This window comes from Fusarium keratoplasticum, chromosome 2 (genome assembly GCF_025433545.1).
Source record: "Fusarium keratoplasticum isolate Fu6.1 chromosome 2, whole genome shotgun sequence".
Lineage (NCBI taxonomy): Eukaryota > Fungi > Ascomycota > Sordariomycetes > Hypocreales > Nectriaceae > Fusarium > Fusarium keratoplasticum.
The window spans coordinates 498000-525339 of record NC_070530.1 but is presented as its reverse complement, the minus strand read 5'-3'; the positions used below and the strand labels follow the sequence as shown (position 1 = coordinate 525339).

General features: G+C 52.7%; 10 protein-coding genes across 10 annotated transcripts; 3 read left to right on the top strand and 7 right to left on the bottom strand.

Moving 5' to 3' along the window:
• Window positions 1-3197: 3197 nt before the first annotated feature.
• Window positions 3198-3566, top strand: NCS57_00206700 (Cupin-7 domain-containing protein; the record flags this gene model as incomplete). The annotated part of the gene is made up of 1 exon (XM_053052107.1): window positions 3198-3566. One exon carries the CDS (start codon window positions 3198-3200, stop codon window positions 3564-3566), a length of 369 nt encoding a protein of 122 aa, XP_052917353.1.
• A 787-nt stretch (window positions 3567-4353) lies between these two features.
• NCS57_00206600 (uncharacterized protein) lies at window positions 4354-5157 on the top strand (the record flags this gene model as incomplete). Its single annotated transcript, XM_053052106.1, has 2 exons — window positions 4354-4897; window positions 4949-5157. 2 exons carry the CDS (start codon window positions 4354-4356, stop codon window positions 5155-5157), a joined length of 753 nt encoding a protein of 250 aa, XP_052917352.1.
• Window positions 5158-5435: 278 nt separating this feature from the next.
• NCS57_00206500 (MFS domain-containing protein) lies at window positions 5436-7065 on the bottom strand (the record flags this gene model as incomplete). The annotated part of the gene is made up of 7 exons (XM_053052105.1): window positions 5436-5583; window positions 5632-5723; window positions 5776-6102; window positions 6150-6275; window positions 6326-6333; window positions 6379-6424; window positions 6559-7065. The coding sequence occupies 7 exons, from the start codon at window positions 7063-7065 to the stop codon at window positions 5436-5438; spliced, it is 1254 nt and encodes a 417-aa protein (XP_052917351.1).
• A 983-nt stretch (window positions 7066-8048) lies between these two features.
• Window positions 8049-8640, bottom strand: NCS57_00206400 (DUF4149 domain-containing protein; the record flags this gene model as incomplete). Its single annotated transcript, XM_053052104.1, has 2 exons — window positions 8049-8227; window positions 8277-8640. The coding sequence occupies 2 exons, from the start codon at window positions 8638-8640 to the stop codon at window positions 8049-8051; spliced, it is 543 nt and encodes a 180-aa protein (XP_052917350.1).
• Window positions 8641-9334: 694 nt separating this feature from the next.
• On the bottom strand, window positions 9335-12295 carry NCS57_00206300 (Phosphoinositide phospholipase C; the record flags this gene model as incomplete). The annotated part of the gene is made up of 3 exons (XM_053052103.1): window positions 9335-9400; window positions 9448-10331; window positions 10588-12295. 3 exons carry the CDS (start codon window positions 12293-12295, stop codon window positions 9335-9337), a joined length of 2658 nt encoding a protein of 885 aa, XP_052917349.1.
• A 2564-nt stretch (window positions 12296-14859) lies between these two features.
• On the bottom strand, window positions 14860-15792 carry NCS57_00206200 (uncharacterized protein; the record flags this gene model as incomplete). The annotated part of the gene is made up of 1 exon (XM_053052102.1): window positions 14860-15792. One exon carries the CDS (start codon window positions 15790-15792, stop codon window positions 14860-14862), a length of 933 nt encoding a protein of 310 aa, XP_052917348.1.
• A 1714-nt stretch (window positions 15793-17506) lies between these two features.
• Window positions 17507-19910, bottom strand: NCS57_00206100 (uncharacterized protein; the record flags this gene model as incomplete). Its single annotated transcript, XM_053052101.1, has 3 exons — window positions 17507-18278; window positions 18324-19288; window positions 19335-19910. The coding sequence occupies 3 exons, from the start codon at window positions 19908-19910 to the stop codon at window positions 17507-17509; spliced, it is 2313 nt and encodes a 770-aa protein (XP_052917347.1).
• A 1245-nt stretch (window positions 19911-21155) lies between these two features.
• NCS57_00206000 (uncharacterized protein) lies at window positions 21156-22286 on the bottom strand (the record flags this gene model as incomplete). The annotated part of the gene is made up of 1 exon (XM_053052100.1): window positions 21156-22286. One exon carries the CDS (start codon window positions 22284-22286, stop codon window positions 21156-21158), a length of 1131 nt encoding a protein of 376 aa, XP_052917346.1.
• A 2945-nt stretch (window positions 22287-25231) lies between these two features.
• On the bottom strand, window positions 25232-25693 carry NCS57_00205900 (Catabolic 3-dehydroquinase 2; the record flags this gene model as incomplete). The annotated part of the gene is made up of 1 exon (XM_053052099.1): window positions 25232-25693. The coding sequence occupies one exon, from the start codon at window positions 25691-25693 to the stop codon at window positions 25232-25234; it is 462 nt and encodes a 153-aa protein (XP_052917345.1).
• A 346-nt stretch (window positions 25694-26039) lies between these two features.
• On the top strand, window positions 26040-27279 carry NCS57_00205800 (Inositol-1-monophosphatase; the record flags this gene model as incomplete). The annotated part of the gene is made up of 6 exons (XM_053052098.1): window positions 26040-26205; window positions 26260-26311; window positions 26361-26813; window positions 26866-26937; window positions 26991-27122; window positions 27171-27279. The coding sequence occupies 6 exons, from the start codon at window positions 26040-26042 to the stop codon at window positions 27277-27279; spliced, it is 984 nt and encodes a 327-aa protein (XP_052917344.1).
• Between the last annotated feature and the right edge of the window lie 61 nt (window positions 27280-27340).

The window sequence follows — 27340 nt, the reverse complement described above, 5'->3', positions numbered from 1 at the left end:
GCAAATCCCCCCTAGCATGATTGGGCTCAGCCGATCCCTCGTCATGTCCAGCAAACAGCAAACCGACGACCTAATACTCGACCGTCTATTATACAGTGCCTGCCACTATGCTACGGAGCGGTGTCGGTCGGTACACCGAGTTTGGTCATGATTGTCGCCTCTTGATGCGGATCTTTGACCGAAACGTCGCCCGAAGAAACCATTCTGCCAGACCAAACGCCCACCGAGACGATCGTCTTTCAACTGCCAACTGCGCCTCCTGATTACGAGCGGCAGACGCTGGACCCTAGTCAATATTCCGAGGCCATGCCATGGGTTTCACCAAGTTATCGTACCTGCACTTACACTGCATCACATTGGGATGTGATAACTCGCTGAGCATGCGTGATTCACAGCGGTGATGTGCATTTCCTTGTCTGGGGTATATCGACGGGACTCACGACATCTGCTTTGCATATCAGGCTTGCTCTCCCGCGCTCGAGGAATGGACCAAGACCTTTCCCCGTCCTTCACACAAAACGCCCTCGAGGTTACAATTCGTGCTGTGCTTCGGAAACACAAGGAGCCGCCCAGCAACAAGGGTCTAATGGAACCCCTTCGGCCAAACTGATGTCATGGATCTGCGACCCTCCGCGTCAACCGGGTCAGGGAACGAAGAAAACTTCCAGGTCAAGGGCGAAAACGCAACGAGGAGAGGCCCTCAAAACGGTGGCCGTCTTCCAACAGATCCAATCACCGACTGTCTTGGCTCTCATGCTGGTCAGCACAGTCCAAGACGTTGACCGTCTATACTGTAACTTCCGCAGTGGCCTGCTCGGACGGTGATCGTCGCGTCTGCGCGTGCATATCGCAATATTCCCGTCATTCCTGACACTGTCCAACACGGGCACCGAGTTACGAGAGAAACGTGGGAAAAAGCGGTCCGCGGTAGCAACCGACCAAAAGATGTTTTCATCCTGGCACTCGCACGCTCCAAGCCAGACAGTTGCTGTCGCGTCCATCCTGGATGTTCCCCGCAAAAGGTCGGGTCGGAGCAGTCAGGGTCAGGAGTGAAGTCATCGTGAGATCCGATCCATGGGCGATACGCCAACTGTCAGAAACGCAACACTCAGGGATGGCCGCAGTGGCCTCATGCTCACGAGCTCGTCCCGACTCTCGACGTCATGCCTCGCCCAGGCCGATGACTGCCTGGCTCGCTTCGCCTTGCCACGATGGATGGGCATCGTTTTCGGAGCTTCCTTTTCGGCCGAGGTTTTAGGGGTCCTGTAGGATCAATACCAGGCGATACAGTACAGCACTTGTGAGATGGGGGCTGTCCCGTGTCTTACGCGCCGGCCACGACTCACCTTTCAACCTCACTGGTGATTAGCAGCAGCGTAACTCACCAGCCTCCTCTCGTGCGCATGCGACGTCGGTCACTCGGTGTCAAAGGATCTTGACGATGATCCGGAGAGAAAACAACACACCGATAGGCTAAAATCATGTCTCCAACAAAAGATGCCTTGTGCCCGTCTGGTCGGCGTCATTGAAACAACTTCTAGTGGCCGTCGTCTACGATCGGCTCGTTGACGCCTCTGATCTTCCCCCTTAACCACCGCTGATCTCCTTCTCCGTTTGCTGCCCGTCCCACATGCTGAGTCCATCTCGGAAATCCCTCGCCTGTTCTATCATCCAGTCCACTCGCTCGCCGTGGGATCTTGGCAATGCCGCCCCGCCCACACCTCTTGGCCCAGGCCGGCCCCGTGATGGAAAACGTCAATCTGGCGGTGGACAAGAGGTTCGTGACAAACAAACCCCCACTGTAGTTGGAGCCTCAGGCCGTGGAGCTGAATGAATGCAAACTGGGGTCTTACGGGTGGCTGACGCCAGGTGTCCTGGTTCCCGTCGATTTGTTTCACCAATTCGACTTCATCTATGCCACCATACCAACGCACATGTCAGAGGTCTTTTGAATGCAGCACTGCGTAGAACATTGTGATGTTGCACTCTGTGTTCATCCTAGAAAGCTTAACAGTCGACATTCGTGGTCATGGAGATCTCTCGTCTCGTGCAGCGCAACACCCATTCACTGATTCACACCCCCGCGCCATGCCTCGTCGATGCAACCAACACAGATAAGATCAAAGCCCTATATATGATAATGCCCAGGTAAGAACCCAAAGGACTGGCTACGCTGTTTCAGGCTTTGAATCGTCGGGAACATTGTCTCAACTGCTCGTGACATTCTGTGCAACCTCCGAGCCCCCCCGCTGCATCTGTCTTCCTTTTTTACGAAGTCTTGACTGCTGTGTAACACGTCTCTCCCCGCCCTCGGCGTAGTGCAGCTAATCAGTGCAAAGGGATCCCGCTTCCTTCAAGCCGTCAAGTGACTCTCCAAGCCTTCGGATCGGCAGCCTGCCTCGACAAAGTCCCAAGTGAATGTGTTTGAGATTGAGGATGGCCTCGGGCGTTTGTGGTCCGTCAAGTGCTGACCCAGACCTGACTGGTCGTTTGGACACGGAAAACTAGCCAACGGCTTGATGCTGCGGCCTAGGACAACCTTGGCCATGCGTCCGCCTAGGGCTGGTGGTCTTGATGAAACCGATTGGCAGACCAGCAACAGTAGGCTTCTTTTCTCGCCTAGGTAGCTCTAGCTTCCTCATGACCCTTGGGCCTCAGTGCTGTCGGTGTCCGAGTGGACGGCCAAAATTTCAGCTCCGCGTGAGGGCGCAGATCTCGACCCGGCTCATTTCACCATGGTTTCTCTTTTCTCATCTCCCTTTGTGCGAGCAAGCTAACGGCTGCGCTATCTTTTGTTTCACCGGGAACAGGGCTGATGCCGTTCGCATGTGTTCTTTGCGGGGTTGCATTCTGACTGGATTGCAGGCCTCATTCCGTCTCGGTCGATAGCAGCCCTGCTATACTGGCTGTCACTGTCATCTTTGGAGGAGGCCGTTTTATCGCAGGTCGAAGTCCGTTCTTCTAAATATAAAGGCGATTATGTCTGGTTAAGCCAACATTAGCGATGGGTTGAAGGCAAGATTTATCAGCTACTAGCATCACTTCATTTGTCATCACAAGCTTATTAATATTATTTTCAAGCTGGATCTTGGATGATATAGTTGGGCTCTATCATGAGGTGAAGCGAGATGATTAGGCCTCGAGAACTTGTTGCCTTGTGACGCCTGTGCGACGACAACTCACCATTGAAAGCCGCCATGGAACAGTTCGAATTCCACCCCGCCACCACTTCGTACAATCGCGAATGGACACCCCTAGAGCCGGGCGTTGACGAGCTCGTCCTCAATCAAGACTCTCAAACAGGCCGGCGCACGACTCTGCAGCGCTGGCAGCCGGGCGCCCGCAACCAACAACATGTGTTTGTCCACGACTATATCGAGGAAATCTTCTTGGTGGAGGGGGATCTGTACGACCTAAATCTCGAGCAGGGCTGGGAGAAGGGCGCTTATGCATACCGGAAGCCCGGGATGCGGCATGGCCCGTTTAGAAGCGAGGCTGGATGTTTGATGTTTATCGTTTGCATCCCGGCAGGCGAAGATGGAAACGAGACTGGGGACAGGACTTGATGAGCGAACTACTCGGTCGAATAACGGGATGCGGCATCTTTGTGGAGAATGAGAGATGTTGTCTCTATGTCGTGCATGGGCGGAAGGGTTCCGTGAATTGACTCGTGTCGATTGGTAGGAATACGGATCCGGGGTGGATAACGGAAGGGAGTCATTGTCGGTCGGGGGTTTTGGACCGAAGACCGGGCTTCCGTTGTCGGGCTTAAGGTGAACCGGCCGGAGCATCTCCACCAAGGCCGTGTTGAGTGAAACAGTCTCAAGGCAGTATCAGTGTATGGAGCTTGGGTTTGAATATAGGGTTGGTCTCAGAGACCAATGCTATCTATCTATGTATGGTTTGCACAAGGCTTTACTGGCACACGATATCCAACTGCCGATGGATTGTCCCGAGTCAGCATGGAACCCTACACCACCACAATAACTCTACACAATGGACTTGTCTATTCAGCTTCCCCGCCTTGTCCTGTAATTAACCTACGTAACGATTCGTAGCTTCACATCTTTGTCAGCTCCCATTGGCACCAGAGACGCGGGGTGGCTTGTGGAATGACCCGACCTAACCGTAAAACCGGCCTTTATTGTCGGGGAAGCGAAATCGGCCTCGGAGTTATCAGATGAGATTCACAAGATCTAAACCGGATCCTGGTTGATATATGCTCCATGCATGACGCCTGTTTTATGTGGCTGGGATGAGAGTGACTCATTTTGTATGAGTACAGCATCTATTTAAGCTCTGGTGTTTCCTGGAGAAGTAGGCCGCCATTGTGAACAATCATCAGCTCTCATCATGGCTCCATCCGCAACAGCCATCCAAGCCGTCGAGGCCAGCCCTCGCGTCCACGAACTCCTCGACCGTCTACATGCCGAGTCCGAGGCCCAAGAAAAGGCCTTTTCTCAATACTGGTTCTACCTCACCCGCATCTTTGGCTACTACATCTCCGGCCAAACATGGACAGCCTCATCCGACGACCACATGCGCGACAAGTTTGTCGCCCTGGAGCAGGACAAGTGCCAGTTCATGTACCTTCTAGCACGAAGCATCGACGCGCGCAACATTGTCGAGGCGGGCACGAGTTTCGGCGTTTCGACCATGTATCTTGCTCTCGCTGTTGGGCAGAATGTCACTGAGGCGAGGAAGAGGGGAGAGGTTGTTACGGGAAAGGTTATTGGGACTGAGAAGGAGCCTAGTAAGGCGGCGAGGGCGAGGAAGCACTGGGGAGAGGCTGGGGAGGAGGTTGAGCCGTGGATTGAACTCAGGGAGGGTGACTTGACGGAGACGCTCAAGGTGGAGGAGGGAATGCCGGAGCAGATTGACATGCTGCTCCTCGATAGTGAGTTTACACACCCTTTATTGATAAAGATGTATACTGACAAAGGTCTAGTTTGGACGCCGCTGGCGCTGCCGACGCTGGAGATTATCAAGCCAAGGCTGAAGAGGGGGGCAATCGTGCTGGCCGATAATACTGGTTGGGCAAAGATGCTGTACAAGGAGTTTTTGGAGTACATTCACGACCCGAAGAATGGGTTCAAGACGACTACGACGGCATATACTGGTGGTCTTGAGATGGCTATTTATCTCCCGTCTGATTGAGATACGTGAGCTTGGTTGAGTAGTGGAAAAGGGTGCTTTGGTCATGAGAATTGGGATTGAGATTGGTCCTTAAATGCCACTATTTATAATACTGGTAATGCCGGCTCTCGGGTGTCTGCACTCTTCTTATCCTTGTTCACTTTCATAGCTGTCATTAAGGTAAAGAGGTGGCCCATATGGTCAGAGTTGGAACAGGCTAGGGGCAACATTCCACCATGCAAGTAGACGTGAGACCGGATAATTCTGGTTCGCACATATGACGACCGGGTTATAGTACGCTACGCAGAAGAATCCTCGTCCCTGTCGAGTTTCATCCTTGTGACGAAAAGCCAGAGTAGAAGCTGCACTGCGAATAATGCCAGGATGACGGGCTGGAGGACTTGAACTCCGCCGGCTTGAGCGAGCGCTCCAACCACGAATGGGAATCTAGGTGAGGTGAGATTCCTGTGTTGGATGGGATGGGGGATGACTTACATGCTCGCTCCGGAAACGGCAAAAGCTGTGCCAAAGCCAACAGATACAATATGCTTTTCGACAGGAAGGATCTTGGTCATCACCCTGATGCTCTGAACCTCGGTCAGTCGTGCGACCAATGTTAGAGAGAGCATGTATACTTACCGCTGGCATCACCATACCGATAGATAATCCCACCAGCGCCGCCATAATAGCACTCACCACAAACTCCTTACCAAGCCAAAATGCTAGTTCAAGGCCAATCGCGATAACGAGATACGCCGAGACCATAATCTTTTCTCCAAAGTAGCTAGTGATCCATCCCAGCGCGAACCGGCCAACAGTGATGCCGATCCAGAAACCAGAGGCGACGAGTGACGAGGCAGAGGGCGTGCCGTTGCGGACGTTGAGCATAAAGGTTACGAGCCAGCCGCCGATTGTGACTTCGGCGCCTACGTAGAGTAGCATGAAGCCGGAGAATAGGAGGGTTACCTGAATTGGTGAGTAGCCTGATAGGTAAGATACCGTGACGGGCGTACCTTGTCTTTGAATACGGAGAATGTGAAGCTGTGGGCTTGGCCAGATGGTGACGTGTTGCGGCTCGTTCCGCAATCAGCCCAGAAAGACCACACTGTAGTTGCGGCGGCGGCAATAGCTAGACCGAGCTTTGAGATGGTTAGCCAATTGCTGATTATGTTTGAGTTGTGGTCTTTACCATGAGATCTAGATGCGTCAGTATGCTGTATCAGTGAGAGGAGAGCAGCTTACAATAGTATGACCACCAATTCCATCCCCTTGAGACAAAGGCATTAACCTGTTTAACAATTAACAAAAAGAAACAACAAAAGGAAGGCATAACTCGACAGTAATCGGAGCGATCGTAGCCCCCACCCCCCAACACCCATGAAGGAACGCCAACATAGTACCCCCATTAGCCAACCCACCAACCCAACTATTCCACGTCCCATTCATAAGCCCGCTCCCAAACCCCGTAAGGACCAGCAGCGGCACAACGAGGCCAAACGGTGGATGCGCACACATGCCCACGTATGAGATTGCGTATGAACCTGTGGCAAAGGCTGCTACGCCGCGACGGCCGAATTTTTGGTGGAGCCTGTTTGAGGTGAATGCTGCGGTGATGCAGCCTAGCATGGGACCGAGGAATATGAGGGATACGATGGAGTAGGGGAGGGAGTAGTAGCTTTCTAGATGGGGGACCATTGCGCCTGGGGTTCCGTCGTTCATGCCGTAGATTGTGAAAGCGAAGTAGCAGGACAGAGTTCGGAAGATGTTTTCTCTGGATCCGTTCCATCTCTGGGCGACGGAGGCAGCTGTTGAAGGAGGAATTGCAGAAACGGCATCGTGAATTGTAGGCTCTGGTTGTGTTTCTGGGAGGTGGGTGGTGGCGTGGACTGGATCAAGAGTCGCGAGGGTCACGGTGGCAGTCTGTGCCATTGTCACGGTTCTCAATGAGGATGCAGAATTATAAGTAAGCTTGTAAAACAACGGACAGCTTCTTTACTTATAGCTCCTCTTCCCCATCGTGTAAGTCGGTGACGGTTTCAAGTCGTCACCTGGACACTTGCAAGGTGGGACTCCGGGCCGGAGTTCCGACCGGGGATTCTCCCACGTTGAGCCAGAGTTGAACCCAACATGATTGTAGTTGCAGATCTTTCCGAGACCATAATGTTTGCTGATTCAGCTGGTTTGTGAGATCTGGGGGAGGCAAGGAGGTAAGATGGATATGGGTGGTTCTTGTGGTGTCGGTCGATGAATTCCGAGCTGTCAAATCTCACTTACATGAGATACACTCCATCTTTAAAGGATGTACAGTAAAAGGTAATTTACCCCGAAACCGGACGTTCCCCACCATTCAAGGGTCTTTAAGCTCGTGAATGCCTTAGATCACGCCACTTACGAAGTAAGCATATCTGCTATTGGGACTCTGCTACCCCTAGTCTATACATCCCCAGAGATCGGCTGCAGTATGGATGATAAGACACCAAAGAATAACAGCTACGACTCCCACGCTACGCTATTTAAGATCACACGCCCCAGGGTCTGTCGCTAAGAAATATTCTCAGGGACCTATCGATGAGAAACGTTCCTCCAAGTGCACAATGAGTCGGGCACCCTGCGCTATCTCCCACACGAGCTCCCTATCATAGGTGCTAATACATGGCTATTGCGGATAGGCTGGGTGTACGAGAGAAGAGTAACGGTTGGCAGACCTCCCGCATGCATGTAGATGATAGACTTGGGAATCTAGGTCGGGCCATGCTTTATATTATATGAAGGGGCTCTGTCTTTGAGACGAACTGTGTATTTATACGTAATAAGTGGAGATAAACAATGTCCTATGGTCTAGAATCCAGCCAGATACACTTATTCCATGCTTTTCAACTCTCATCCATGTCCAGCTGTCAGTGTCTATCGCATCACAGAGAGGCATCTTGATACTGGAGGTGAGAGGCCAGCCTCCACGTGTACCAGAGATGAGCACCCAGCCCGATCAAGTTCAAATGAATGCACATGGCATGCGCGGTCGAGAATTTCTTCTTGAGAACCTGCATCGTGGGACTGGGGCCCTCTAGGTTTGCCGCCTTATCCAAGGTCCCTTGTTTTGTCAGTTATTGGTCCACATCTACACACAAAGACCTGCTCACCTTGATCTACACGATCCAACATCAATTTTTTAGTCCTAGGTCCAAAGACCAAAAGGTTCAACACCGAGACAACACCCGAGATCGTAAATGGGATCCAATCACTCTTTTGCTGGACCAACGACACTGGGCCGTATGGTGGGAACGTGACGGCCGAGAGGAACAGCAGCAGCGCCTGCCCGTGGAAATAAATCGGAAAAATATGCTTCTGAAAGTTGACGTAAGGATTCCGGGGAAGATTCTTAAACGCAACCTTGGTGACGATGAATGTCTGGTACAGCTGAGAGCCCAGCAGTGTGGAGAAGGAGAGGAGGTGGAAAGGCGCCAGGCTGGCGACGACGGTTTGGACAGCAGTGTTGAGGGCCATGGCGAAGATGAGTGTGATTAAAAATTGAGGTGATGAGGTTGGTTAGATTCGACTTGGGGGTTGGGTTTTTATTATTTGTTGTAAGGGATGGGTTGCGTGGCTTAGTGACGCAAGTTATATCCGAAGGCATTCGGAAGTTAACTTGGTCGGAGAATATGAGTCGATATGATGGGCTGGATTTGTAATAGCACAACTAGGAAGGAAAACATTGTCTTCAGACTTATCAGCCTTGATATAGATGTTTTATTAATCAGGGTCTTCTACAGGGGGTCAGGTAAGAAGTTCGGCTGATGGATTGAGAGTGGTTCCTTCAGGTTTCACCGGCTTTGAGCTGGTCAACAGGGCGCGGATTTTTGGCAAGCCACCAAGGCTATCATTTATGAAATACACGTTTTCAAAAATCTTATACCAGCAAAACATGAACAAGATCAAGTCTCCGAGACCTTGTATCTCCAGCCGGATCCGAAGCGAGCCGGGCACATCTCAACGCCGGGGACCGGCGGACCCACCGCAACAACCGGACACGGCCGGAGATCACTATTAATCCTCACCCAGTAGAAATGATCAGGAGATTCGAGTGAAAGGTACGTGTTTAGATGACGACGTTTCTAATCGATGAGCTGCAATGCTCCGGTGATGCTCCCTATGGATCAGTGATGCTTCACTCATGCTTGCACTGCCTCGTCGCGGTGGCTCAAGATGACTTCTCCTTTGTGTACTGCAATTTATCAAGTCCATATCCCTTGATAAACTGCCAATCCTATACACAATTAGCACCATCCTGACCACAAACCCCGTCAAACTCACCATCATGGTCTCCCATCCAAACCAACTCATGACCCATCCCAACAACGCCAACCCACCTCTCCAGATAACAGGCGTAACATCCTCTCGTAGTAAATCACCCACCACATCCCTCGCATAGTCATCCAACTCGACAAACCTCGCTCCCCTAAGATATCCCCGTCGAGCAACCCATTCTCTCAGCGGCGCGTAGATGCTCTTGTCTGGAATTGTGATGCCCTCTGCGTGGTCGAATAGGGCACTTCGGATACTGCCTGTTTTGACTGTAACGACGCGTACGCCTAGAGGTGCTAGCTCTCTCCTCATGGTGCGACTGAGCGCTTCGAGGGCTGCCTTGCTGGCGTTGTATGCCCCAAAAAGAGGGGGACATAGTCCAGCGTTGATGCTCCCGATGTTAACCACCAAACCTTTAGCCTCAAGAAGCAGTGGAAGAAAAGCTTGTGTGACAGCCCATATAGCAAAGACATTAACATCAAACAGCCGTCTAACCTCTGCAACCGGTTCATCAGCAAAAGGCATAACATGAATGACACCAGCGTTGTTGACGAGAACATCGAGCGCACCACCCGTCTCAGACTTGATCCGTCGAGCGGCCGAGTCGATGGACTCGGACGACGTGACATCGAGGACGAGGGTGGTGATGCCGAGCGGGGATAGGGCCGGGTCGATCTCGGAGGCGGTGCGGCCTGAGGCCATGACGTGATGGCCGTGGGAGTGGAACTCGCGGGCGAGGGCGGAGCCGATGCCGCCGGCGGAGCAACCTGTGATGAAGATGGATTTTGCCATTGCTTCGAGTGTTGACAAGAATGATAAGGTGGCCGTTAATGGAAGTTGAGGGGCTGCGTTGTGGGTTGACGTGGCTGGGCCAAATGTTATAGCGTCAACACCTATGAGATCACTATTAAACACAATCAATTGAGAGAATGGCGACTAGGAAACGTAGCATGTTTGTTACAGTAGCTCACTAGACGACTTTCAAACAGGTATACGCGACATACACCAAACATGGGTATACGCTTAAACATCTCATCAAGCAGTGCAAACAAAACACTTCATTCGTAATTCAATCATGTACTCATAAATCCCACGCTCAAACATCTTCAAATCAAGCATCTTCAAACTCAAACTTGACAAGCAACGAACACTTTGTCTCGTGGCCCTTGAGGTCCAGCATCCGGATGAAGCTCCACCCAGGCACGACGTAGAGCAGGCGCACGGCGGCGACGGCAAACATGGGGTTCTTGGTCCAGCTGTCGTCGCTCTTGATGAGCATCCGCAAAAAGACGAGCTCGTTGTCCTCGTACTCCCACTCCAGGGTCTCGTCCCAGACAGGGTCCGTCGGCGGCGGGTTCTCTCCGCGGTGGAGGAATCCAAACCGGTGCTGCTTGTACGGGGATGTCTTGCGCTTGGGTGGGTTGTTCTTGAGGTCGTCTGGGTGGTAGAGTGAGCACGTCAGGTACGGCTTGATGCCGTCCGCCTCCGAGTCGCCGTGCAGGGGAATGTCAGTGGCGCCCGCGACATGAAGTTTGAGTCGTCGAGTCCGTCCCGTGTTGAGCTTGCCGCTTCCACCGGCACGAAGGGCCGCGGGCTTCAGCACGTAACCATCAGTGCCACTAAAGAGAGCCTCGTTGAGCTGGTTGCTGGTACCAAAGTTCTGCAGGTTGAGAGCGCAGATCTGGGCGCCGATGCCCCAATAAGGCACAGGCTTGAGGTTGGTTGACGAGATGCGCGTGCCCTTGGGGAAGACGCGCATGAGGTGATGGGCATTGTGTCGCGAAATTTCGGCGCTCTTATCCGGGAGGTGAGCGGCCAAACCTGACTCGGAGACGTTGATCAGGTGGTGGTGAGGCCCGTTGGCGAGCGTTCCAGTCTCGTACCATGAGTTGTCGATGGGCTTGACGGACTGGGCGTAGACTCCAAGCCCGGCGAGTTCGGGGATAATGATGGAAGGCTCCTCGGTCTCCTTCTTCTTCTTGTACTCCTCCCGGGCGGCCTTTTCCTCCTCCTCATCTTCAGAGTCGCTCGAGCTGGAGTCGCTAGACGAGGGCTCACCTTGGAAGTGGTACTCGACAATGACGGCAATCTTGGCGCCCAGATCGCCCAGTCTGACATGGTCACCCGAGCCAGCCTGTTCTTCGTGGCCAAGATACCTCACAGCCTGGCTCAAGAGACGATCCCCCCACACGTCCTGCATGATGTTGACCAGGCGCATCTGGCCGTAAGCGTCACAGTGATTTTCCAGAGACAGCAACACGGGCGCGGCATGGTAACCAGGTGTGTTTTGCGCCTCGGCGGCCTCTTTGTCGACAGAATCACGAATAGTCTCGCACACCAAGCGGAATGGAATGTTGGATACCAAAGTGTAACCGTGGGTGACCTTGGGCTCGTCTCTGTCGTCGCTGTTATCCCACACATCAATCTCGACACATCGCGCGCCAGTCCGCAGAGCGCTCTCATAGGCGGTCGCGCAAGAGGTGCCATAGAGCTGATGGGCCATCAGATAGGTATTGTGGCTGGAGCTGATAAAGTACTCGGGCAGAGGGTAAGACCTGTCGGTGAGCTCTGGAGGCACCCGGATGTGCGGCTTGCTGACGAATTCGAGGAGGGGCCTGGTGGGCTCGTCCGAGTCGAGGCCGGAATCTCTCTTGGATAAGATCTTTTGCTCGGCGATGAATGACCTCAGGGCATGGCTGACTCTGAGGTCAGTGGTGATGCGACGCACGCTGTGGCCACCACCCGCGACGGTGTCGTTGTCAATCTCCTCACCCCAGTCTTCATCGTTGAGGCGACGGTTCTTGAAGGGGTTCAAGTCGCCGATGCGAGCGGCGATGTCGTTGGTTATGGCGTCCATGGTTTAAGCGGTTTGACGGTCGCTGAAGATGGAGGAGGAAGATGAGGTGAGCTCAGGTGAGGGGCAAGCTTAAGCTCGAGCTGAATATGGAACTAAGGACGGGAGGCTGGGTAAGCCATGAAAAGGTGAATCGAGAAAAGGACGTCGACTTTTAAGAGCCGACTTGTTAAGATATTAGATCTCGAGTGATGCACTGCCACAAGAGTGTAATATAAAGTCTTGTCCTGCGTCAACCTTGGACAGCCGCCAAGGTGAAGCTCCGTCAAACGGCAACTTGGCTCCGAGTTGGCTCGGTCGAGTGAGCTGTTATTTGCTGCCGTCATGCGAGTTTGTGGAGACGCCGCGAGCTTCGCCACAAAAGCTGGAGCTGGCGGTCATCCATGTTGCTGGAGTTCTGGTGTTGTTACGGCTGGGCCAATTGCTTGGTCACGGCCGTGGCATTTCGTCGCAAGAAATACACGGACAACTATCGCATTAGGACGGCGCATGCATGCCATGTCAAAGCACATAAGGCCAAGATGCCCCTTTCAACACTTGTCTCTACTTGGCATCGGATCCGCCGAAATGTTGGAACCGATATAAAGTCGTTCTCGGAATTCTTGTCATGATGGTAGAGCCTCAAATTGTCGAGGTAAAGGTCGCATCTTGTAGATCACAGTGGTGATGGAGCTGACAGGTTCGCTTGAACGACAAAGGCATTGAAGAAGAGATCGAGTATCGTAACAACTCGATAAAAGGCCTATGAAGCCAGCGATTACGCTCAAGAAGTGTAAAGAGGCTTCCAATCACATCAACAAGATTCGTCTGATGAATATCGATGGTCCAGGGTGAGACAGACAGCGCCCGTGCCTGAGGACCGAAAATCACAGCCTAGCGATTCAGGCACCACTCCAAGGCATCAACATTCAGCCCCACCACAAGCCGCGACGCGCAGGTAGAAAAGCGGCCATCTCGAAAAAATCTTTCCTTCTCTTGTTTTCTTTCTTCTTCATGAACAACGCAAAATAACAACCTTCATGTTTCTCTTACTACATTGATGAGAGGTGCAGTCGCAAGACTCGTGCCCAGGACCACCGATTTCGAGGAACACAGAATGGGAGAGAAAAGCGAACAGTCTTGGGTGCGGTGCTTCCCAGCCTTTTTGTGCCAATGGGGAGGATCGCAATGATTGAACGTACATATCTTGACGTAGATCTTGTGATTTAAGAAGTGTTAGCCCTCCGGGAGGCTCGAAGCAGTCGATGAGACTGCTTACTGCCTTGACAAGTGTCGTTTTGCCTCTGGCGATGGCTCGACCTCTGTCCAAGTGAAGTCCCTTCACGTGCGTCTATGCATGCGTGCTGTAACGTTTGCTCGCTACCAGCGCTGCTTGGGTTGTTGCCTTGAGCACTACTGGAGTGCGCCTATCAACGGCAACAAGAGTAAACGTGTAATCATGCTTGGTGATAGACGAATTGTCCACAAGAACTGAGGGAATCGAATTTGCACTCTTCATGATGTGGATTCGAAGATGGTGCCTGAATCGCTAGGCTGTCATTTTTCTCCCTCAGGCAGACGAGACGACGCCTTTACTTCACAATAGATGCCAGCGCTTCACCTCTGTCCGTAGGAGCAAAGGTTCGACCTTGGGCCTTCCTTTTTATCGCACCGCCTGGCATGATGCTTTGTTTTGTCTATTTATCGGATCACACCTCTCACGATGCCTCTGACGTTCAAGTGATCGAGCCCCCCAAAATTGGACTCTTCAACCACGGGCACCGTCGTTGTCTGATCGTGGTGGGCTGGTAGGCTGGTCTGGCATTAGAGGTTGATTCTTCGAAGCGCGCCTTGTCCATCGTGGACGATTGTCATTCTGGTTGAGAGACAGTTGTGATTGATGGGGAACACATGGCTGACATCGGATATTGGAGTTGGATGGATGTGGGAGGAGAGAAGTACTCGGTGGCACGTAAAGTCACTATGCCCATCAGTCAGATAACATGAGGGACGGCTAATGAGATATCCACAGTGAGGCAAAATGTAGCCTGCCTCTGCCCCTGAGCGTGTGCCAGTGTTACTCCAAGAGGGGATGCTCACAACTGTGACATACACAACAAGGCTGACATGGCCATTCACTCAGGTTCACATTCATCAATATCACAATTCAATCAACACATGGAGACAATCAAGTTTCATTCAAACTATTCAACACTATTCTTTCCGACCACGCCTAGGCGACCTCAGGCTCCACAAGCAGAGTTTTCGCCTTGACAAATGAGCAGGAGACTCTGCGTCTCCCGCCGTTATTCAAAAAAGAAAGAAATCAAGCAGCTGGTTTTTGGCTGCTGAAGAAGAGAAGAAAGAGAAGGACGTATTCCCTACTCTTGCGTGGTCTGTTGTGTTTTCTTTCGGATGTCTCTTTTGGGGCTTTCTTGATTATCCGTGTTGCAGGAAAATTGATGGAATAAAAGACTGCTGACGATACTTGCGTGAGGGCGAATAATCACATCGGAGAGTCGGATCGAGAGGACGTCTAAAACAAAAGTCAGAAGGCTGTATACACAAAACTCATCAGGGACACTCACTTATGCCTCGGTGATGCTGCGGGCAGCAGTGCGGATGGCGTCGATGTCTCGCTTGGCCTTCCAGCAGGGCTGGCCGGGGTAGAAGCACCATCGCTTGTCAACCTGCTTGTCGTCGCGCTTGGCGTGGTTCCACTGAGACTGTCCAGGGAAGAAGCCCCAGGGGGTAGGAGGGCCGTAGTTGGGAGTCTGAGGAGCCTCGGCCTCTTCGTCGTCACCGAGAGCCTCAACGACGGCATCGGCAGCGCGCTTGGCCTTCCAGCATGGCTGTCCGGGGTAGAAGCACCAGCGCTTGTCCTTTTGCTCGGCGGCTTCGGCCTTGGCCTTGGCTTCGGGGCTGGCGTTGCGCTTGTTCTTCCAGCACGGCTGGCCTGGGTAAAAGCACCACGGTTCGGCGTCGCGCTTGGCCTTGGGGTCGCTGTCGGCGGGGAAGGCTCTCTCGAGGTTGAGGCTGCGGTAGTATTCTCCGGAGTCGTCCCTGGTGGCGAGGGAGATGACGTTGGCGAGCTCGTGGATCTCGCGCTTGGCCTTGAAGGCGGCGCCGCCGGCCAGATTGCTCAGATCAGCTTCAGCGTTGGCGTCGGCGGATCGAGCCTCGTTGCCAGAGACTTGGAGGGCGTCGGAGAAGGCTTCAGCTGCACGCTTGACCTTCCAGCAGGGCTGGCCAGGATAGAAGCACCAGGGCTTGGCTTCAGCGTCAGCATCGGCGTCACGCTTAGCCTTCTTCCAGCAAGGCTGTCCTGGGTAGAAACACCAAGGGCTGGCCTTGGCCTCAGCGACGGGTTCAGCCTTGGGCTCGGGGAGAGCCTCCCGCTTGGCCTTCTTCCAGCATGGCTGGCCGGGGTAGAAGCACCAAGGCTCAGGCTCGGCGTCAGGGGCAGGCGCGGCCATGGCGGTGGCAGCCAGGACGGCCAGAGTAGCGAGTGTGAACTTCATGTTGGCAAGGAAGTCTTTCTCGATAGCGAATGTCGGGAATGGGAGTGTAACGAGAGGTACTCGTTAGGGATCTTGTATCAGCAACTTGTCTGAAGGTGAGGTTTGTTGTGTTTGTCGTTGTCCTTCTTGTGATGTTGGAACGAGCCTGGAGAAGAAGCATATATCCTGGGGGATTGAGTCTTTCTTTATAGACGAGATGGTCAATATCGGGAAAGGGGTGAGTCAATAGGACCTCAGACTTACCCCCCGGTGGACTGTCTATTCAGTCTATTGACGCTGGCGGGGTCAATAAGCCCGCCTCACCTGCCACTACTGGGGAAATACACGTCAAAGAAACATGGCATGCAGCCCTCATAAAGTCGTTTCTTTGAGAGAAAAGGAGTTGCCAGCCACTAGGGGAACACATCCGACGATATCAAACCTTGGCCGGCAAGGGGAAGCGGTGCGGCTTATTGACAGCTTTTGTTTGGCGTTAGCCGCCCGTTTCGACTAACAGATGACGCTGCGATATACGTTTCTATTCAAGTCTAGACTCTGGCTTGTCGCCTGCCACTCTGGAGCAGCTGCGCGATATGCAACTGTCAACCGACGCATGGGATTTCACAGGCGCCTCGAGGCTCAAACTCATAATTATCATGCGTTGAATATTTCTTTATGGCGAGAGTTTCTTTCACATCACTCGTGTGTTCTGGCTCATTGATGTGGTCAGTGCTAATTGAGGCTCTATTGACACCCAAAAGGGGTAACTTGGCAGCTGGCGGCCGCAACGGTCTGCCAACCGCACGCCGGTGAGCTGAAACCGGAACAGGACTTTTTAGAACTTTTACAGTGGGGATGTTAACAAAAGATGAACGTTTTTGGGGAATTGACACTGTTGGAAGGAGTTGCGCCAGATGACCGCTCATATTCAGCTATGAGTATTCACAACTTGATATTCGTATTCGCCTTGTAAGTATATGTGGGATTTGTGCATTAAAGGTCTGGAAACTGACTGGAATTGCCTTCTGCTGCCTTCCAAGTCGTGTATGTTTGCCCTGGCGCACGGTGTTTGCTTGTGTCAACATGGGTCACCTTCGCTGTCAAACCCATGCCTCTCTTTTGATAGATGAAAACCAACCAAAATGAGCACACAGACTAGATGAACATGAAAACAACCTTAAATCAGCAAGTTTGGGAACGCCACCCAACAACCAGCATCCTGAAGCTGGCACACCGGGCAACGGGCACACGGACAGCTTCTTTCAGGTAGGGACTTGGTTCCGACGCTTGAAAGGGTTCTAGACTTGATCTTGTTCATCTTTGCCTTGAATAGACGGCTTGGTGTGTGCCTTGATTCGTTCTGGTTGGGGGAGGGGGAGGGTTGAGGAGCGATCTGGAGGAGAGCCGCATCAAAGGGGTAGCACACCTACCTGAAGCAGGGGACGGCGATGGGAGTAATTCCTGTTTTCATGGACGTTTAGACTGGCCGATTCAGCCTCAAAAAAAACCTCATTCGATATCAGTGGGCGTCAATAGACGAGCGGGGAAGTGCTGAGGTTTGACCCGGGAGGTACGTGACTGCTATCTCCTATCATGGGTTCTCGGGGATCTGCCGTTGAGCTGAATAGGGTTCACTTTCAAGCATGTGAAGGTACTCCGTACAGGACTTGGAATACCAAATTACGTTGGGGCACTTCATCCACTTTATTCACCTTTGCCAAAGCTCATTCATCGACTACTTGCGCGGATCCCAGTTCTTATCAACCTGATCCAACAACCCCTTCTTGCCCAACACCTTTGACCCCAGAATCTTCTCCAGACTAATCATCTTGAAGCTAGCCTCAGCACTCGTCCCGCCGCCAGGAAGCTGGTTCGCATCATCGTGCACCACAACCAGACCGTGGGGGAAGTCCTTGTTGAGACCTACTCCGACGGCAGTGATGCCGTCCGTATTGCTCACGGGGTCTATCTTGCCGTCGGAGGACTCAACTAGAGTAAAAGTCGTAACGTACTCGTGCGGTTCGGCGCGGCGGTAGACGTTGTAGGCGCTTACGCCTTGGCATGAGACGAGGATGAAGCCTTCGTTGGGCTTGGAGCCGTAGACGAGCGTCACGCCTTCGACGTCGCCGTAAAGAGTTCCATCGCCGACCTTTCCGATAACGACACCCTCATCCTTGGAGTCAGGCTCAGCACCGTATCTCCAAAGAGCAGAGGGCTCCTCTCCAAGGAAGATCCAGCCGTTCTCCTCGTCCGTGACGCATCCCTCGACTTGGCCACCACTACCGCCCTGGAACTCTCGCACCAGCTCCGTCTTGAGTTCTCCCTCGGAGGTGGACGTCAACTCGTACTGGAGATACCGGGCGGACTTTTCGTTAACGAATAGATACTGCTTTCCAGTCTTGGGGGAGCGGTACGTGCAAGAGCCGTAGACGCTGTAGTCTTCGACGACGGGGTGGATGCCTCCAGGGATGCTGGTCAGGGTTCCGTTGGGCAGCATCTCAAACAGACTGTGTTTGTTAGCTATAGAACTTGAGGGTTGGCAATGTTCTTACCATAGAGTGTCATCTTCTCGGCACGCAGCAAACGCAAGATCAACCTTGCGATCTCCCGCCTGGAAGCCGTAGATAATGTCGACGTTGTTGGGCTCACCAGCAGGGAACGACTGGAGCAAGTTGCCAGCCAGATCAAAGACGCCAAGACCGGCCTCCTTGCCCGATTTCATGGTCGTCACAACGCGTGACTTTTCTGGTGACTCAGGCGAGATCCAAATAGCCGGGTCATCGCCGTCTCCAAGGCGCGACTCGGTCTCGTAGGTTGGCTCGACGAGGAGGAACGAGCAGTGCAGACCTCCCCATCCCTTGTCACACTTGCACTCATTGGGACCAACACACTTCCCATGGCCAGAGCACTTATCAACGCACGTGTACTTGTCGCATGTGCTGCCGGTAAATCCAGCAAAGCACTCACACTTTTGCTTCCGATCCTTGAGGCAGTATCCGCTGTTGTCGCATGTACGGCAGATGGGCTCCTTGTCAGGGTTCGTCTTGACCTTTCTAGGGTCATACTTTGTGTTTTCAGAAATTCCGAGCTTCTTGAGGACTTTGTCGAGCGATGTGACTCCAAAGCCGTTGACTTCCTCTGACTCGATGGCGTAGGTGAGAACACCAGCAGGATACTTGGAGGTTGAGGCCTGGTAGATGTTGAGGCCCTGGACTTCAATATCCTCGTATCCAGTCAATGTCAAGGTGCCCTTGAGCTTGAAAGAGCTGTCGTAGACGGCCACCTTGTCCTTCTGAGCGACAAACAGGTAGTCGGATCCCTTCTTGGGGACGTAGGTTGCGACGCCTGTCACATCGTCTTCTGCCTCGCCAAACTTGGTGATTTCGGGTGCCTTTGTCGACTCCTTGAGCGGGAAGACGTAGACATCTTTGTCATCATCAACGGAGATGTACATCTTTGACTCTGATCGGGAAACTGCACAGCCAGATGACTCAAAACCAGTAGGGAATGTTTGCACCTGAACATATTAGCAAAGCTCTCTCGTTCTTCTGTGAAATGCCTACCTCGACCAACTCGACCGACTTCTTGGTCTTTCTGAGTAGCAGCTGCACCGCCTGGCCCTTTCCAAAGAGATAGATGTAATCATTGCCAGCATCACTCTTCCATGAGCAGAGCGCAGACCAATCCCCGAGCACCTTGAAGTCTGCATCCTTGATCTGTTTGAACTCGGGCATCTCAAAAACGCGCACCACCGAGTCCGGCTGCGCAATGGTGACGAGCAGATCCTTGTCGTCGACATCATACACCGTCGTGACGAGCTTGCTGCGACCAGGCGTGCGGGCAGTCACCTCCTTCAGCGGAGACTTTGACTCAAGGTCGTAGACGTGGAATCCTCCCTTGTCGGGCCCGCCGTCGTTTCCGACGAGAAGAGGCTTGCGGGAGGAGTAGTATACAGCGGTCCAGTCCGACTCGACTTCGCTCGTGTATGCTGAGACGTCGACGTTAACTTCCACTGCGGCGTTGACGACACACATCTGTGCGACGACAGCCAAGAGGCCGACCACGCTGGAGGCAACCATGATGGCGATACAGAAGCTCCGACTAGACTTGTCTGAAGAACCACGACGACGGCGCTCCATGGCTCATTATATATCCTCGTGCGACATAAATCCACGAGTTTCCCCTTTTGTCGACCGACACGCGACAAATATCTCGTGGCGAGGAACCGCGTTTCAATTGGCCGATGAAATCGATGATCGGGATTGATAAAGAGGGTATATCGCCGGTGTTTCCTGCCTCATCTGTTTAGGCTCGGCGCGAGACCCGATTTGAGACCGAGCAAGGGCCAGTTTTGAGAAACTCGTGATGTGTCCATGTTGTTCTATTGGACGGTTACACTATAGATGTTACATTTTGTTTCATGAGGGGATTGGCGGCCCTTTGTTTCTCCGCTTTGAGAATGGGACAATGAATGCTTTAATCGAATGATGACCAGGGTAGAAAAGACAAGACAAGGCTTTGTATGGAGTTGAAATGTCCAGCAAGGTAGGATTAATCCCATTATCGCTTGATGCATAATACGCCTGCATGAATAGAGGCATCATTATTCATGCAAACACAATACACTTTATGCACCAGCCTAGCACGTTTCACAATTACCGTTCATTTACTAGAAACAGAAATACCATCCGCACTTTGCAAAAATTCCATATTCAAGCTTTTAGCTCCATCAACCAGGGGTCAAAAGAGCAGTCTCTAGCCTGTTTCCCTTGAAGACCCGTTCTTACCCGATGCATTGGGAGCTGGTCCGAGTCGCCGGGATGACATCGTCCATGGGAACAAGCTTTAGACAGACTCTCTTGGCGCGTCATCTAGGGTTGCCGTGTCGGGTTTCCATGACAGCACAAAATACTACACAGTAGATGGGAACTGGGCCTTTGGTGGAAGGATATGAGGGATATTACACTTAATCAATCGATCGAGATTCTCTGTCTCTTCCCTATTATAGCCAGCTCATTGTCTGAATCTGTTGAGCTGTAGCAACTCCCTAGTTCACGACGGCTCTTCAGCACCATCTCATTTCCAGCCATCACGGCACCCAATACCCGGCCCTCCAAAAAGCCTGGTCTTCCCTAGCCCGTCGTCTATTTCGAGACCCGGCGCGATAGTTCTGCACCGGACTGCATCGTGGCGCCCAGCTGGGCTCCTTTCAGTCCCGGTGACAGGTAACGAGGCGGAACGAAGGAGGGAACGTGCGTTCTTTAACGGTTGAGATCTTGATCTTTTTTATTAAATTGTATTGTACAAGATTGGGTATAGCTGGCTACATTATGTGTCAGAGAAAAAAGGAATAAGAAAAAAAATATGGTCTAGCTTGGTTCATTCTAGAAGCCTCGTGTGGCAAGATGCACCTCGGAGGATGACTTGGATAGGTTCTCGCCGTCGAATGGCCCCTTTGCCGCCCCGATCGAGTCTGCCGATGAGTTTGGTCCTATGCTCACTCCATCGTCGTCCCTGTTCTGCCGGTGGACGATGATCTCTGTTGTCATCATGACCCCGTTGTCACGGCGAGGAGATGATCCCTGTCCATCCGAGTTTCCATCTTCACCACCCATGGCATACGCCTCGTAGGAAACATCGCCCGTTGGCTTGGCGCCGGTATCGCTGATAAACGTGTCGAGGGCGATGCCCGTCTTGTTACCGGTAGTAGTCCCTGCAGTCCTGCTCCGGGGTCCCGAGCTGGCGTCCTTATTACCAGTCGTCATCTCGACGAGACGGTTGAGGATGGTGAATTCGAGTTTGAGCTTTGTGCTGTACACAAACGCCTTATAAGAAGTCTGGTACTCGTACTGGTCGGCGTACTCGAGGCCGAGGATGGTGATGTCGAGGAGGATGATGAGTAGGTTGACAAAGATGAGGTGGTTCATGAGACGCCGGCTGCCGCGCTTGTTGCCCATGGTGCGCTCTAGACGCATGAGCTTGATCGTTTCATAGATGTAGAAGCTCGAGATGATGATTTCCTGGATAAAGAAGATGGTGACCTGGATCTTTTCCATGACCGAGTACGGCTTAACCCACATCTCGGGGCTACTAGAGAAGGACCCAAAGATCATGGGGATAATGGCTCCATGGCAGACGATGGCGTCGACGATGATCATGTAGAGCACCAACTTAAGCCGGAACCTATTCCTCAGAACAAGATGCAATCGTGACCACAACACCAGAGACTGCCCCGTCACCATGGCCACCCAACCCATGGCGATCAGGGCAGCAGCCAGAAAGCCGACAGACGCCGGGGCAAAGTACTTTACCAGGAAGCCTCCGCAGTAAAAGGGGATGCCCCAGGTCGCGCACAGAAAGGACCAAAAGTAGAGGCCCGAGTGCCGCTTAAAGGTGCCAAAGATGATAAAGGTCAGCTCGACGACGTTGTAGAGCGAGATGGCCAGGAAGACGAGGATGATGGTCATGGCCGTGCGGGACGTGCCCTCGGTCCCGGAGCCAAAGCCACCAGCCATGATGATTGTTGGAGAGTTCCGAGTATTCAACTGAGTGTCTTGAGAAGGAAGGAAAAGGTCTGATGTGAGCGGTTAGGTCAAGGAAGATGTAAACGGAGGACGAGCGTGTAAAAGACAGACAGAAGAAGACGCCGGGGAATCATTTCAGTTCTAACCTCTCGTCTCAAAAGAGGTAGGGAACTGTCAAGCATATGTACCGTCCATTAGCACACACACATGTACTTCAACCTTCTCGATCCTGCGGCCAGGGACCAGAAGCCGAAAATCCAGCGTCCGGGTTTTTCCCTCCGGACACGCCAAGCCCTCCCGCTCAAGGCGCCGTGCCATGACGGGACCGCCACAGCGTAATCAAGGTCGAAGATGGGGGAGGACCGGGCGGTCGTCTACGCTCTGGCGGCTGAAAAAGGTCCCTGACGGAAAACCTGGTCTGGGGAATTCGTCTCAGTCTGGGGCGGCTTGATTCGCATCCGTTGAAGACCTTGCGGGGGGAGGCACAGGCACACGACAGCCACCTGCCAAGAAAGGGAACTTGCGAATAAGGACGTGCGAACGAGTCAGATGAATGACTCGCTCCCCTGGCACCTGGCTTTCCTCGAGACTGTCCAGCTGGGTGTCGATCCCTGAAGAAGACGTAACTCATTGTACCAGCTTGACCAAACAAGAGTCCAGCAGCAGCCTCAAGGCTCAAGCTTGAGGCGGGGATCTCGGACTCTGCACCCGTGCTTTAGGCTCGACCAAGTGGATAACCAGCGTCGATCATTCAACCAGGATGCGCTAAGCGATGGGATGCAACGGTGATCTGGGGGAGGGCCCCCCTCTCGGGAGAGGCACTGTGACGAGGACCGTGTGTCTCTTTCGTGTGTGGTCCCTCGATCGACGGCTTCTTCTTTTTTTCTCTGCTTGTCACCAGTGACACATTCCGAGAGCCACGTTTGTTTGGCTGACCCTTTCTTTTTTAAACCTCGTGGCATAATCCCCTGACGATCCAACAAGTCGGATACAGATTTCGAAGCCGTCTAGAACAATGCTGCTGCTGCATGTCTGATGAATCACACTTGCGTCTTTCATGCTTACTTTTTCACCAACCCCAGCTCAAGCCCAAAACGCCTCGCGGCCTCAGTTTGTAGCCCACGCCGTCGTCTACCGCGGCACTCACGATACAGCCTCCGTTGAAAGCCACGACATGCATTGCATGAGGTAAAGAGAATCTACAGCAAGTTAGGGGTGGGCATGGTGTAGTAATTATATCCAGGGCTGGTAGAAGCAAAAGACGGCGTGAAGCCACCGGCGGCCGACACGAATTGCCAGCTGGCACTCATCTGTCTCATCACCCGCCTGAGCCAGTCTGGTGGCTGAAGCAGAGTTTGAACCAGGGTCTGTCTTGTTAACCGCCAGCCTCACAAACAAGAAATTCACTGATGAAGAGCAATTTAAATGGGAAAAGCTCAGCAGCTGAAACTCCATTCCATTTCCGGTAGAGGCGTACCCTAGTCTACCTAGGGATCGGCTCCTTCACTTGTCTGTTCCAGGTGTGCCTGACAGCTGACAATCTCTCATGGTTATCGAGATGAACCGCACGCTTGTTAAGCCTTTTTTTTTTTTTTTTTTTTTTTTTCTCTTCTCCTGTTACAACGTCTGTGAGAGCTGTCAATCTCGGGTCCACTGGTGCTTGAACGGCGTTTCTGACCGTGCCCTTTAGTTCACGATGCCCAGATCTGATCGGCCGACTCTCTGCTGGTGCTTGTCTAAGATTCCTGCCCCTGCCAGTTCAATGCAGGAACTAGACGACAGACCGTCCCTCACGGGAAACATACCGTCCAAGATTGCTGCACCGGGGACCAGGATCCTTGCATCCAACGGTCAATGCGGTCGGTTGCCGAGGACCAGGGGGGCACTCTTCAGCCGGTGAAGATTCCGGTAGGCTAACCATCAGAGACTCGGTCTAGTAACCCTGCTCATCGAGTACAGCTCCCCGAGAGCCTCATTTGACTTAGGGGGAAGTTCACGTGTGAAATCGCGGCAATGACTCGTCAGATGTGTGATTCCCCTCGATTTGGCAACCTCTCGGACGCCTCCAGACATCCACACACAAAGGAGGACTCTTTTCTAGAAGGAGGATTTGCTTCTTTGGATGGCAGAAGTAATTCCTCTCCTCGCTTGCATGTGGGTGATTTGCGGAGAACGGAACCGTCCCGTTGGGATGGCCTGGGGATGTATGCTAGCCATCTTGGGGCTGTGCCACAGGTTCGCATCATCTTGATCAATCTCTTTTCTTCCCTTGAGAGCAGCTGCTATAAACCACTTGACGTTTGACGTACATGTATAGCTTGGTCCCTCTTGGCATGCACGCAAATGAATCGTCTAAAGCGGGCCTCCATGGCCTCTGCTTTAGATTGGGTCACTCACTGCTTCTTCAAGATTAGGTTCTAAATACCATGGCGGATATCCAAGGTCATAGCGATGCGATTAACTGAGCTGAGGTGACAAATATCACTCCCTGTTTGTGCTGTCGATTGGCTTCGGAACTGCAATCATTCGCTGCGTCAATGCAATCCCTGACACAGGACCAAGTGTCTCTTAATCTCGGACCTATCCATCCGGGAGGTCGCTTGTTGAAGATGGTGAGCAGTGAGATACACAATATGGTTATGAGTTGAAGATGCCCATGATACGGACCACTGGTGGTGTTATTCTCTAGACGTTGACGATTGCACGTATTTAGAGATACATTTTTGGTCATGAATACCAAATAAGCCGTGGTGAGGCCCATTGCTGTAATTCCTCCACACGTGCTCTGTATGGTGACTTGATGCGAAGAACGGGCGACGAGATGCCCATCGCCATGGCGAGACATGCAGCCTGGGCTCTGACATCTCAACACCCAGCCGTCTACCAATACCACATCGTGTTTTCACCCTCTCATTGCGCAATGAAATGACATACCCTCACAGCCTCGACGCCTTTCCCCTCAACTTGAGATGCTTAGCCGCATACTCAATAGCAGCCGTGTACCCAAAAACCCCCAACCCACAAATAACAGCCTCAGCCTTGTCACACAGAAAGCTCTGATGCCTAAACGCCTCCCGCGTATGCACATTCGTAATGTGAACCTCGACAAACGGAATGTCCACGCCCGTCAGGGCATCTCTGATGGCGACGCTCGTGTGCGTGTACGCGCCCGCGTTGATGATGATGGCGTCCGTCTCGCCGCGCGCCGCGTGGATGCGGTCGACTATCGCGCCCTCCGAGTTGGCCTGGAAGGTATCGATCGAGGCGGAGAGTTCCTTTGCTTGGGCTTTTGCTTGGGTTTCCACGTCTTGGAGGGTTGTTGAGCCGTAGATGTGAGGCTCTCGTGTACCGAGGAGGTTGAGGTTTGGACCGTTGATAAGAAGAAGACGTCGAGACATGATGGATAGCTTTTTGGTTACTTCAACCCATTGTTCGTAGCTACTTCTCCTGCTCAAATATGGTATTTCAATTGCTGTATTCTTTTCCCCATCTCGGCATTTACACCACCCTCGGAACCTACACGCGGGGCCCCCGCATATCCGGGTAAAGCTTCATCCACCAAGACGCCGATCACCAGGACTTCCCATCGGCAGTCCATCCGAGCTTCATTCCCGCACTGCGGAATTGGTCTGGGGCGGTTGGAGGCGGCATTGAGTCATCGTTTGAACAAAAACGAGCTGTCGTTGAATGCAGGGTCCTAAGGAAACATTGACCTTTCGTCATTCAAAGAAAACGCACATCGCAATGGATGACCAGCAGATGTCCGAGATTTACGCCTTTGCTGTGCAATTGGGCAAAGATGCTGGCGACATGCTCATGGCAGCCGCTCGCGCCCGGATTGATGGTCAACATGGCGGTTCCTATGATGAGAAGGAGAGTTCGGTCGATATTGTTACCAAGACCGACAATGGTATTCACCTGGAGTTTTGTATCTGCGCCCTGTGCGATAGCTGACTCTGTCAAGACGTAGAAAACTTCATTCGGACCTCCATCGCCGAAAAATACCCCGACCATGCGTAAGCCGATCACCTACCAGCAAGCTTCGCCTTCTGACACTCTCATCAGTTTCCTCGGAGAAGAATCATACTCTGCTGGAGCTTCACGAACCTACCTCGTCGACGACCGACCGACATGGGTAGTCGATCCTCTTGACGGCACCGTCAACTTCACACACCTATTTCCCATGTTCTGCGTCTCAATCGCCTTCGTTCTCAACGGAGTCCCCGTAATCGGAATCATAAACGCGCCATTCCTACACCAATTCTTCTCCTCATGTTCTGGAAAGGGCGCCTGGCTCAATGAGACTCAGCGACTTCCGTTACTTCGCAACCCGAGTCCCCCAATGCCACCAAACGCCCCAAGCGGATGCACTTTTTCATGCGAGTGGGGGAAGGATCGTCGAGATATCCCAGATGGCAACATGACCCGAAAAGTCGAGTCGTTTGTAAATATGGCCTCGGAACGGGGTGGTCGAGGAGGCAAGGGAGGCATGGTCCATGGCATGCGAAGCTTGGGGAGGTAAGGCTCCCATCACCTCTGCCGCACAAGCCACCGCTGACTGTTTGTGTAGCGCAACTTTGGACCTTGCTTATACGGCCATGGGTTCCTTTGATATCTGGTGGGAGGGCGGTTGCTGGGAATGGTACGTCAAGTCCAGCTACAAGTCACCATCGGTCCGAGTGCTAACCTTGATAGGGATGTCGCTGCTGGCATTGCGATCCTTGAAGAAGCTGGTGGCCTCGTAACAACAGCAAACCCTCCCGATCAACCCGAGACGGCCGAAATCCCCAAAGCGCACCTTGGAGGCCGATTGTACTTAGCAGTACGGTAAGTTTGAGCTTATCCATCGTCAAGACTCCCGCTGACGCCGTCCAGTCCCGCAGGCCCTTCGGAAACAGAAACTGGTCGTCAAACACAAGAGCGAACCGTGAGAGAGGTTTGGAAGCGCGTGCGAGAGCTAGACTACAGTCGACCCGGTACATAGACAGCCATGGTTCAGAACATAATGATATAAATGACAAGAAATTCCCAGTTATCTATCAAAC